Source organism: Tinamus guttatus, unplaced genomic scaffold (genome assembly GCF_059628265.1).
Source record: "Tinamus guttatus ecotype Peru unplaced genomic scaffold, ASM5962826v1 Tinamus_guttatus_pri_ptg000300l, whole genome shotgun sequence".
Lineage (NCBI taxonomy): Eukaryota > Metazoa > Chordata > Aves > Tinamiformes > Tinamidae > Tinamus > Tinamus guttatus.
In genome coordinates this window covers 90,001-101,090 of record NW_028288834.1, presented here as the reverse complement: position 1 = coordinate 101,090, position 11,090 = coordinate 90,001, and the positions used below count along the sequence as shown (strand labels likewise).

At 43.9% G+C, this 11,090-nt stretch overlaps 1 protein-coding gene across 2 annotated transcripts in view; it reads right to left on the bottom strand.

Annotated features, from left to right (window-relative positions):
• Nucleotides 1–651: 651 nt before the first annotated feature.
• The window catches only part of RBM5 (RNA binding motif protein 5), a 15,354-nt gene continuing 4,915 nt past the window's right edge, over nucleotides 652–11,090 (bottom strand). For both annotated transcript variants that reach the window (XM_088528063.1, XM_088528064.1), the window contains 19 exons: nucleotides 9,726–9,809; nucleotides 8,608–8,668; nucleotides 8,352–8,417; nucleotides 7,812–7,972; nucleotides 7,156–7,253; nucleotides 6,665–6,752; nucleotides 6,405–6,479; nucleotides 6,241–6,313; nucleotides 5,665–5,750; nucleotides 5,252–5,330; nucleotides 4,897–4,988; nucleotides 4,284–4,448; nucleotides 3,695–3,841; nucleotides 3,541–3,612; nucleotides 2,938–3,117; nucleotides 2,640–2,714; nucleotides 2,121–2,218; nucleotides 1,906–2,035; nucleotides 652–1,290 (listed from right to left, as the gene is read on the bottom strand). In XM_088528063.1, the coding sequence (XP_088384189.1) occupies nucleotides 1,165–1,290; nucleotides 1,906–2,035; nucleotides 2,121–2,218; nucleotides 2,640–2,714; nucleotides 2,938–3,117; nucleotides 3,541–3,612; nucleotides 3,695–3,841; nucleotides 4,284–4,448; nucleotides 4,897–4,988; nucleotides 5,252–5,330; nucleotides 5,665–5,750; nucleotides 6,241–6,313; nucleotides 6,405–6,479; nucleotides 6,665–6,752; nucleotides 7,156–7,253; nucleotides 7,812–7,972; nucleotides 8,352–8,417; nucleotides 8,608–8,668; nucleotides 9,726–9,809 (1,956 nt within the window). In that variant the 3' untranslated portion in view covers nucleotides 652–1,164. The remainder of the gene's footprint in view (nucleotides 1,291–1,905; nucleotides 2,036–2,120; nucleotides 2,219–2,639; nucleotides 2,715–2,937; nucleotides 3,118–3,540; nucleotides 3,613–3,694; nucleotides 3,842–4,283; nucleotides 4,449–4,896; nucleotides 4,989–5,251; nucleotides 5,331–5,664; nucleotides 5,751–6,240; nucleotides 6,314–6,404; nucleotides 6,480–6,664; nucleotides 6,753–7,155; nucleotides 7,254–7,811; nucleotides 7,973–8,351; nucleotides 8,418–8,607; nucleotides 8,669–9,725; nucleotides 9,810–11,090) is intronic.

Below are 11,090 nucleotides of genomic sequence, written 5' to 3'. Positions count from 1 at the left end.
CCCTTGCAAACGCTGACCCAGAGTACTGCCCTGGTGAGAAGAGAGATCCCAGCCAACCCCAGAGACAAGGTGCATAAAGAGTCAGGCACAGTTGGCTTCTGGCTCTCCTGCTCCTCACTCAGATCTCGAGCATGAGCAATGGCTTTAGCCTGTTCCTCAGATGCTACCAAGCCCCCACCAGGTCCCACAGCTGGCCCCTCCAGGGCCAAAGCCCACCTACTGTCTCAGGATGCTCAAAAAGGGCCAGACAAGGAACACAAAGAGAAGCAGGGGCTAAATTAACAGCTGTAAGGAAAGAAAGTAATCTCAGGAGAAAAAAAAAAAAGGCACTTGCCCTGACTCACCCTTTCCCTGCCAGCCCCACAAGGCTATACCCCAAAGGACAGTCAATTCTTGTGCTACGCTCATCACACACCACCCTCTGAGGCAAGACAGGCTGGCTGCCCTCTTCCCACCACGCAGCCAGGGTTTTACAGAAGGGAGGCTGCCCCCATGCAGCCACGGCACCGTTGGGGAGATTACAGGACGTTGCAAGTGATCTGGGTGTATGTGCAATGGTAGGATGAGGTCTTGGCAAGGAACAAGCAGAACCACAGAAAGGACAAGTAGCGTTGGCAACTTATTCTTCATTAACCCACTGAGAAACAGAAATAGGATCTTTTTTGGATGTATTTCTTTTGGAAATGAGCCCAAACTGGCCAACTAGGATCAAAGTCTTCAAAAAGTCTATACAAAGATGTATCTTACAAAATGTACAGGAAAATTCTCTCTCTCTCTCAAAAAAAAAAAAAAAAAAAAAAAAAAAGACAATACAACAAAAGGAGAGCAGAGACAGTGTGAAACCACAACTAACACATCCTGCTCTGGAGGGCAGGAGCGGCAGTGAGACAACACACTCCAAACAAAATACATTACACTATATACAAGACCGTATAAAGATCAGCATCCCCTTTGGTCTAGCTAGGAGCTCTCCAGCATGAAGTTGGGACAGTTCTGACAATTCACTCACAGAAGTGTTAAAAGGCTGAGAGAGGGGAAAAGTCCAAGAGAATGAAATGGTCAACTCTAACCCATAATCAGAACACAGCCAGGCCAGCAAGGCTACAGGGTTTAACAGTCAGTTCTGGCCAACAAGTGCTTTGCAGGCTCGCAAGCCACAGCACATTACTCCATCTCTGTGAAGCGGGCAAACATGGCTTTCCGCACCGCGTCTTTGTAGGAATCTGCTGTGGAGACACCATAGGAACTCCCCTTGGCCCCCAAGCCAGCTCCTCTCATCCGTACTTGAGCCTGTAAGGGAAAGAGAGACCCAGTTCAGCTCTGGAGCAAGAAGCAACGTACCTCCCCTCAACGGCCAGGGAACCACCCCTATGTGGGAAACGCAGAAAACCCTTGTAAAACAAACCAATGTCTCAGCTTCATCTAGTGCTTCATCTAGCATCTTACACTGCTGAGAGTAATTCCAGCAGGACCTCAACTCTACACAGAAGCAAGACTCCAGGCTTGATAACTGCACACCACTCTCACCCTTCTCCCATATTAGCTGGGAATCAAATGACACATGAGCATAACTTCCAACACCACAACTCACAGCATGGGCCAGCCCCGGCAAGCCCCCAGCTGGACTACCTGTGCTCTCCGGACAGAGGGCAGTCTGTTCTGAGCAGTGCAAGGGCTGCTCAGCTCTAATCCTTGGCTGCTGCTACTCCACCTGAAGAGCCAAATTCCTCAAGGTGAGGAGCACAACCCTCACTGTCCCAGCTTCCACTCAGAAATGCTACAGCCTTTTTGAGGCTTTGCTAGGCAGCTCTGCTTGGAAGAGTAACTTTAAGTAAGGGATCCTCCCAGAAGTAACTCTTGATAAAAGAGGTTCCAAACCAAACGAAGCACCATGCTTCTACTTACCTCAATGGGTGCAGTGATGCCCTGACATTTCCTCCCCAAACCTGAACCTTCCCTCCAGCCCATGGCCTGGAGCATCTTGTTGCCAATATTACTATTGTCAAGGCCGTCTTTAGTGGGCTGCTCATAATTACTAGAGGGAAAAGAGAAAAGATCACTTTAACTAGAGTGCTCGGCATGAACTCAAGCAAGCACCAGAGGAACTGTCAGATACATACACTGTGCCCGCATCATAGACCTTCTTGCGTTTTGGCTCAGGAGGCTCTGGGATGCCATACTTCTCCCGCCTCTCAGCAGCTCTGTCCCTGTATTTCATCTGCAACAAAATTTAGCATCGTTTTAAAAGACTCTTGCTTATCTTAAGTCCTGGAAGTACGCTCAATGACTGCTGTTATAGAAAGCTCCAACTGCAATCTTCTGAGGCACAAATGAAACTGCACAGGGTCATTAACAGTGTAGCTGCTAGACAGGCATAATCTGCTGGATTTTTAGTAATTTAAGTGCCCTCCAAACCCACCGGCCCCAGTGCAGAATTCTCACCAGACATGGAAGGACTCTTCCCCAATAAGCAGTGGCTGTGCTGTCACTTCTCTCTGTACAGGGGGAAGGCTCTGAGCCCAAGAAGGGGTTAAGCTTACCAGGATTATCTCACAAGAGACAAGTCAGCAGAAAGAGAGCTGAACCCCTCTCTTGTGCAGGTCCTATTAGTCACTCATCTAGTCACTTAAAACACTGACCTCTCGCTCACGTAGCTCCAAAGCCTCGAGTTCCTGCTCTGAAAGCTTTGATCTCCTATAGATATCCATGTTTTGCTGCAATGAAAGACTTGTATTAACAACATGAAATTCACAACACACCAGCAAATAAGCTTTTGCTAATAAGTAAGTCTTAAATAAATAGCTGATTTATAAAACAACCTATCAGCAAAAAAGTATTTTTGCTTTAAGGGGAAGATCATTCCAGCAGCAACATACACTGTCACTTTGACCTGAATTACATCGATTAATTACTGCTCTGGCAGCATGTTTTAACTACCTTGTGCAAGTCAGACAGCTGCTGGTGCCGGATGAGAGCATCTTTGTTTGGGAACTGCCTTCTGCACAGCAGACAAGCCATTTTCTTCCAGTCAGTCAGCTTTTCTTCTTCATTCTCCATTCTTTCCAACAAGTCCTCGTCATTATCACTATCGCCACTGTAGGCGGCCACCAGGCCCCGCTGGAAGAACAACAGTATTAGGGAAGTGTAACAGTATCACCATATTAGGAGAGAAGCCCAGAAGCAGAAGAACAAGGAGGCTGTACACACGAGACGTCACTCTTGCATTACTTAAAAAATGTAATACGAGGAGAACCAGAGGCTATACCAGCTGCTAGAAGTCTTAGTTCCCACTAACCAAACAAGTTTGAATACAAACTCTTTGAAAACCTCAAAACCTCAACGAAGCTCTGTGGCTTGAAAAGTAGAAAAAAAAAAATCAGAACTCTTCTTATTGCATCCGAGTCACAAAGTGCATTGCAGCTAACCCGCCTAAATGGAGGGTATCATGTTTTAATGATGTTACCTTGTTTTAATCTTTGGGAATACAAAAATCCCATCTCTTTCAGCCACAAAGCAATGTGGCAGAAATCTCAGACTTACCTTGAGTGGATTCTCATCTTCCCCATTTTTGATCACTTCTGGCAAGATCTGTTGTCTCTCAGACAGAGCTCCCTAGATAAGGCAAAAATACTATGAGCACTGAACTTTCTTTCTGCTGTCTGCCAACTACACAGCCCGTTCCCAGCACCGTCACCTTTTTCTCAAAGAGGGCAAAGCCTGCATCTGCAGCCGCTGATTCTTTCCGCTCTTCCTCTCTGGTGCTTAGAGGCTGGAAGCTGTTCTTGAAGTTCTCTTTCTGCTTGTTCAAGCTCTTTGCCCAACGCTCCATGTCTTTAGCGATCTGAAAGACACAGAGTGATTCACTCAGTTCCTTTATACGTGCTCGTCTCCCAACACGATTAGCGAAACCTACTACTTCGCACCACTCTATCACAGGACACTGGATGTAGCGCAGCCATTCCCCTCCTACACAGCATTCAAAAATACTGTAGCTTGTTTCCATTACCAGATGAATCCACCTTATCCACTCCTTTAAACGATAGCCTAGTTACACTCCAGCTGTTCTTGGCATGATTTTGTACGTGCAGCTCTTACGAAGAGCTGACTTCTGCACTGAAGTCTTGCCAACTCCAGCTTTCCTCAGCCCTCCACCCAGGGTCTGCCGCAAAGTGAAGCTACATTTCTCACGAGAATCTAGGTTTTAGCTTGCCACCAAAAAGAGTAACTATAACCTCACTCCAAATTCTTACTTGGCCCAGTTATGATTTCATTTCATTATTTACCTGCTGAGCTGTTTTACTCTTAGGCTTCTCTTTCTTCTCCTTCACTTCTTTGGTGGTAGTTGCAGTAGCTGTCTGCTGGTATGTTATACCTTCTGCAGCAGGCATGTAGGTCTCCTTTTCACCATCCCAGTAGAGATATTGCTGGGTTAAGGCATTGTAGTAATACTATCGAAGAGATGGAAAACAGAGTCAGAGAGCAAAAAGAGCTCACACAAACTAAGCACCCAGGGGAGAACTCAAGGAAGTTGGTTGTTTTAGACTATTGTCATCGATGGTAGGAGTATTCCAGATCACCTAAAACTGCTACAAACAGGTCAAAAACCTTAAGGCTCTGCCCCTGAGTACATACATCCTTCCCCAAAAGGATTACAGGTTATTTGGCTCTGCAAAACTACCTCAGAGCCCAAACTTCAGCACACTTCACTGACACATTGAAATGAGAGTCTACAATAAGCATTAACACCACATGGGTCAAAGTGGGAGGCAGCAGGGAAGAGACAAATCAAGCGGTATATCAGAGGGAAAAGATAGCCCCTTTGGGATATTGCTTAGGATATGCACTATATTCTGTATTTTGTGCCCCTCATGATAGTTGGGAAGAGCTTCTGTTTACCTGGGAGTTAGGGTCATAATAAAGCCCTGTTATGGGATCATAATAATATCCTGAAGATTCATCATATTGGTAAGTGGAGGTATCAGGAACAGCTATAAAAACAAAAGATGGGGCATGGTCATTCCAGTTAAATTCAGACAAATGTCTTTCAAAGTTTCAAACAAAACTCTGATGTAAGCTATGACAACAGAAAATGCCTGCGAAGACTCATGTCCTTAGTGCAGATCTTAGTGCACTCTCCAGAGACACCTTCACTGTTGACATATGGTGATGGAGCACTAAACCAAGGGAACATCAATCTAATTTCTATCCAGACACACACATCTGCTGCCAAGAGCAATTCTTTGCAGCTTACCGTACTTGGTGCCAGGGACTACACCAGTTGGCGCAGCTGCTTGCACCTGAGTGCTAGCAGTAGCTGGAGCCGCCTGTGTCTGCAAAGAACAGAAAACCTGATCAGAAAAATCTGTTGCTGACAGTCAAGGAGCAGAGCCAATGAGACAAGGTATCATCAGCACACACTGCACATGCAAACAGCCAGTCTTTCTTGACCACTGCGCTTAATATTCACCTTTAACGAAGGGCAAAACCAGCAGAGGAAAGTGCTAGACAAGTGTTACAAATTGTGGGATTATCTTTGTTTATGGAGACTTAAAAGATCTACTGTGCCACGCGCGTGAAGAGGAGACACTGGAAATAAGTCAGATATTCCATGTAAGGATAACTCTGCCTGCACAGAAAGCAAGAAGTAATTAGCTCTACAATTACCGGGGAATCAGGTGAGTTTGTCTGTTGATTATATAACTGAGGACTCTGGGACACAACTGCTGCTGTGGTAGTAGTGACTGGAGCTCCTGCAAACACAAGGAATAGTAAGTCAATTCATTTCTAAGACAGTACATAATCACAGAGAAATAACTACTCTGCTTACAGCTTCAGCTCCTTATTCCAGCTCTAGCAGCCAAGCCAGGCAATGTTCAAAAGGAGACTCATACACACAGAGGGTATTTCCTACACAGCCAAGGAATAGTTTCCTGTCCAGGAGACACACCAGGTGATGATTCCTGGCCTTTGATAGCTACCCGAAATCTGTGTAGACCCGCTTAGGTAGTTCTCATGAGCTCAAGGCATTTGTCAATTTTCTGAAAAACTGATAACTCTTTTTAACTTCACAAATTTAAGGGTTTTCTAGTTACATGTACCTCATCAGACGCCCTGAGAACAAACTCAGCCAAGTCTCACTTCATAGAGCAGAGTGCCATGGACTTAAATAAAATAGTACAACAGCAAAAATACCATTGCAAAAAAAATTCACCTCTCACAATTTGAAATACCATGTATTACCTGATATGGTAGCTGCATCTGTGTCCAACACTCCTCCTTGATTTTGGTAGTACTGTTGATAATCCTGGGAGTACTGTGAAGGAGAGTAAATGGTAACACAAGATGAGCAGATGCTCATAAAAACCTAACTCCTGACTGTTTTGAGTACAACCCACTCTACTAACCTGCGCATACTGCGTGTAACCATCCTGCCCTGACTGAAGGTAGCTGTAGTCAATGGTGCCTTCTCCAGTCTGTGGCTGAAATTCCAGCATGTAAGTTTTGTCAGAGAAAGTTATTGCATTTAAGAATTTCAACACTGGTTAGGTCCTCGTCTAAATGCAAGAGCAGATCTGCCAGAGCCACTTAAATGGACAGCCAGCTATCCAATTATATGCTCTCTCTTTTCAATTTATGACTACAAATATCAGCCCCCAAATCATACCTGTGTAGATGACCACTGAGCTGCAGCAATAGCTGTACTGGCCACAGAGAAAGCGCTGACCCTGTTCCCATCTGGGAGAAGCAAGTCTCTAAAACCAGAAAGAGCAGGCCCTGAGTAAACATTGCTTTTGCATATGCAAGGAGATACATTTCCTTACATTTCAATCACAACAATTCTAAAATATATTTTCAGTGTAACGAATGAGCCAAAGAACTGCTTTGGTGGCTGAAGGAACTTTTACATGCATTGCTCTACAGGTGATAACAAGTCACAAGGCAACAACAGTGCTGTGTACAACAAGAAGTGACAATGGCAGCTTCAGTGCACTGAAGATGCAGGTGAGAACAAACACTGCTTTCACTCTTTGTCACACAAAAAGGACAAAGCCCACTCGAGCCATACAAGAGAGGTGAAGCTTTGCAGAGTCTGTAGACTTAATAAAAGCAACTGCAAATCTTTTAACAGGGAAAGCCAAGCGCTCTGCAACTCACTTTCTGGCACTCTTTGCAAAGTCAACGCCAATTGTTTTGCCATCAATTTTTAACGGTGGTTGAAGACTCTGTAAAATCTGCAGCAGTTGAGAAGCATCCTGTAACAAGAAACACATTATAATAAAAGGCAGGTCTAAACAGTCCCGACTGCTCTGGACTACCCAGATCGAATTGAGTTTTAGGTGTCTGACCACACTCATAGTGAAAACATTTTCCATGCATCTCACTGCAATTTCACCTCTTTCAATTTGTGTCTGTTGCCTATCATCTTAACACCCGAGACTGCTTCCCCTAATCTTCTCATTGGGTACTGCCAAGGATAAAGAAGCCTAATTCTCTCAGCCTCTCCTCACACATTACAGGCTACAGCCTATGCCTCATCTTTAGTCTTCAAGCCCTACTCACTACTATCAAAACACTTTTCAAGTGTGTTCACAGTAACCCTCATTCTGCAACTTCTGACCACACAGAACATCTTCCTCTCCGACCTGGCTGGCATTACAAAAGGCGCTCCGAGTACCTACCCACATAATAATCTGTCAATGCTCAGTGAGCAGAGGCAATCCTTCAAGACAGGACAAGGGCTCCAAAAGCTCCAGCTACACAAAGGACATCAACAAGCTATCTCCCTCAAATCAATACAATAAGGTCCTCACCATGGCAGAGGACAGCTGCACAAACGCAAAGCCTCTGTTTTGCTGAGTCTGTTTGTCTTTGATGAGACGAATGTTATTCACCGCCAGAGAGGCATACGGAGACAAGGCAGTCATGATGGATTCCACTACTGTGTGAGGAGCAATGTTTCGGAGAATGATGGCTGAAGAGAAAAGGAAGCATAACATTAGCTGAGCAAATTAAAGCTTTTCAGGAGTACTTTAAATTCTTCAGGAAACACAGGGGTTTTAAACAGAGTGTATTTCAGTATCAAAACTATAGATGTTGTGGGACTGGCAGGAAGGAGAACTTGCTTCGTTAGGAAGGTGAGAAAGCTATCAATAGATTTCCAAAGAGTTCTCTTTCTGAGCAGAAGGACCAAACAACATTTCACATATGCCAGTCTACAAACCAAAACCAAGCCATGCTAAGCCATCTACATTGGAATCTCAAGGTGGGTGCCAAAATCCAGCTGGAATTACACATTAATCCTTCTTGTATGTTTACAGTAGGTGCTATGAAGTAAGCCCAACATAACTTACTATCACAGTAATAATCCACGGACTGAACGGCTTCTGCTGCTCCTGGTGGTACCTCCTGTTCCGAATCTTCACAGGAAGAGGAAAATACTTTAGTCACAATGAGTCTCAACCTCTCCAAAAAAGCAATTCACAAGTCAGTCTAGAACCCACAGTGAGCTTTGTTTCCTCTGTCGGACAAAACCTCCCACAAAAAAAAAAAAAAAACAAAAAAAACAAAAACAAAACTCAAAGACATGAACAGATGAACATAACTTACCAAACTTGTCCGCTCCACAACGGAAACATTTTAGCCTCCTTCTGAAGTTATAAAGGCAGCACTAGGAGGAAAAATGAGCAACAAGTAGTAAGAGCTTGAAGCACTTTTTCACTATTCTGGCATGTGCTGAAATATACTGAAAATAAGATATTTATGCAAAGTACTACAGTGAAGCTAAGCACACCAGAACAAACAACAGCGAACCCCACACTCACATGCATCATGGCTGCTTTTCAGAATATCTACATTCCCTTGTTCACATCAGCAAATGTGTCTCAAGTTATTTAGCTATTTTAATTGCACAGTCTTCAACTTTAAATCCCTGCCTTAGTAAACTTTTTAAAATAACGTGGTACTAAAATAAAGCAGAAGACAAATTCTAAGTAAATTCCTAAATTATGTTTTGGGAAAAAAAAATAAAGTGTATTTGAGGCATGACAGAAGAGCCTTGCTAGGCCATCTCAACTTGGGTAGTGGTGAAAGGGGTCAAACAAGCTGAGCTGAAGAATACCGAGCTCATTTAATGACTTCATATTCTAAAACAGCTTACTGTGTATTGAATCTTTGTGTATCGAATCTTTGTGTATCGAATCAGAGTCATTAATATTAACCTTCCAGTCTCCATTTATAATATGTGTCTGTGCATAATCACAGCATCCAACAGCAAAAGCTGAAGCTAGATATACTGGAAGTGATTTCTGTCTACCATGTATGGCACACTAACCAAGTAATTCCGTTAACAATGTAACAAACTCTGCATCAAATAACTGCCGCCCCACTTTAAATATGAACAGTAACTCTCTCAGAGTTGCTCTGTATCAGTCACACATGTCAAGCAACACACAGCTTCACTGGTAAAGCCTGCAGTCTAATACTGAAGAAAGTACTAAAGTGCAATGTAGATCTGGCTCTAACACAGACATCTCCAGATGCCTTTTGAACATTTCCATCATTCCTTCTGTAGCCACCAGCACTACCGTAGTCCTGCATTTTCATTCAACTGTCTAGATAGGTATTTCTGCAATGTCACAGGGACCAGTAAGTTTTAGCTGTTTACTGAGCTGGTAAAGAGAAGTGAAACAAAGAGCAGTTCTCTACAATGAAAATAAGCACTGTACCTTGTTACAAAGCCAGTCCTCAAACTTAGGCCTGGGGTTGCTGTAGTGCATCGCAATCTGCTTCCCCTGAATCACCAGCTTTTTCTGCAAAAAAAGTGACTTCAATTATTCCTGTATCGAGGCACATGTGTTTATTTTCCCATGGCAGAGCACCCTTCGGAGGAATCAGTGCTCCTGAATTAAATGGACAACATATGGGGAGGACGTGGAGAACAACCACCGCCACCTACACCCTGCCCATCCAATCCTGCAGAGAGGAGGACGAGGGCAGTAAGAGAATGGGATGTGGAGCAAAGATAAACGGAATCAGGGAGTGTTGAAAAAAGCTGCCAAACACTAAAAGCTGACATGGAACCAGGAAGTGTCTCAAAGGAGACAAAGTCCTAACCTGCTGCGTTCAGGATTAACACATTTTTAGGAGTCTCTTTGCCCCCAAATGTTTCTATTCACTTCTGATATAGCACTGCGCAACTTTTTAAACATATCCTTAGGTGACTGCTTCGCTTCTTCCCCTACTCCAAATACCCTAGACCTTTTAGACAACAGCATTTGGACTGCTTTTCCAACCACTTTCTTCAGTATGTATCCCTTTAAGAACAGAGTAACTCCTTCCAAAGGGACCCTTTTTAGGCTCCTTGGAGGTTGGATGACAAGTGCCATCAACTGAACATAACTCAGAGTGGATTCCTTTGGCTAACGCACCAGTTCAAATGAACGCCTGCACAAGAGGTTTGTTTTCTTCATTCAGGCAGGAACTCTCCAAAAAATGAGTAACTAGACTGAAAATGAAGCTTCTCCAGGGGTAGGAAAAGTCCATAATGCTTTCACAGCATGTCCTCTCACTCCGTGACTTTAAGTGAGTTAGGAATTTTAATCTATTTAAGAAGCCATAATTCTGAGCCTCAGACTTTGCCAAGCCTGGGTATGCAGAATGCCCTTTCCAAATACGGCCATCCAAATATATCAGTCAAACAAGCACAAGTATGTCTGAGAAAACGTGCATTAAGACCATATCCCAGACATTTTAATGGAAAAAAAATAGTACTTTATAAAGGGTTATCTCATGGCAGAGGCACCAAAGAAGTGCCAGGATCAGTGGCTTTTCTGTAATAGCATCTGACAGATCTAACATGTAGCATTGACAGTGCTCTCACATTCTGCATGACTAATAAGGGCAAAGCCATTTCTCCTACCGGCAGGAGGGAGGGTTGGAGGGCCCAGCACTCACTGGATATGCACACATAGAAACAAAGCTGGTAGCAGTTACAACACATCATCCTTTCATCTAACAGTCAGCAACAAGGCTGCTGGGGAGATTCTATGTTTTCCCTACTACTACGGTGGCTGGATTACTGGAGTGAATTT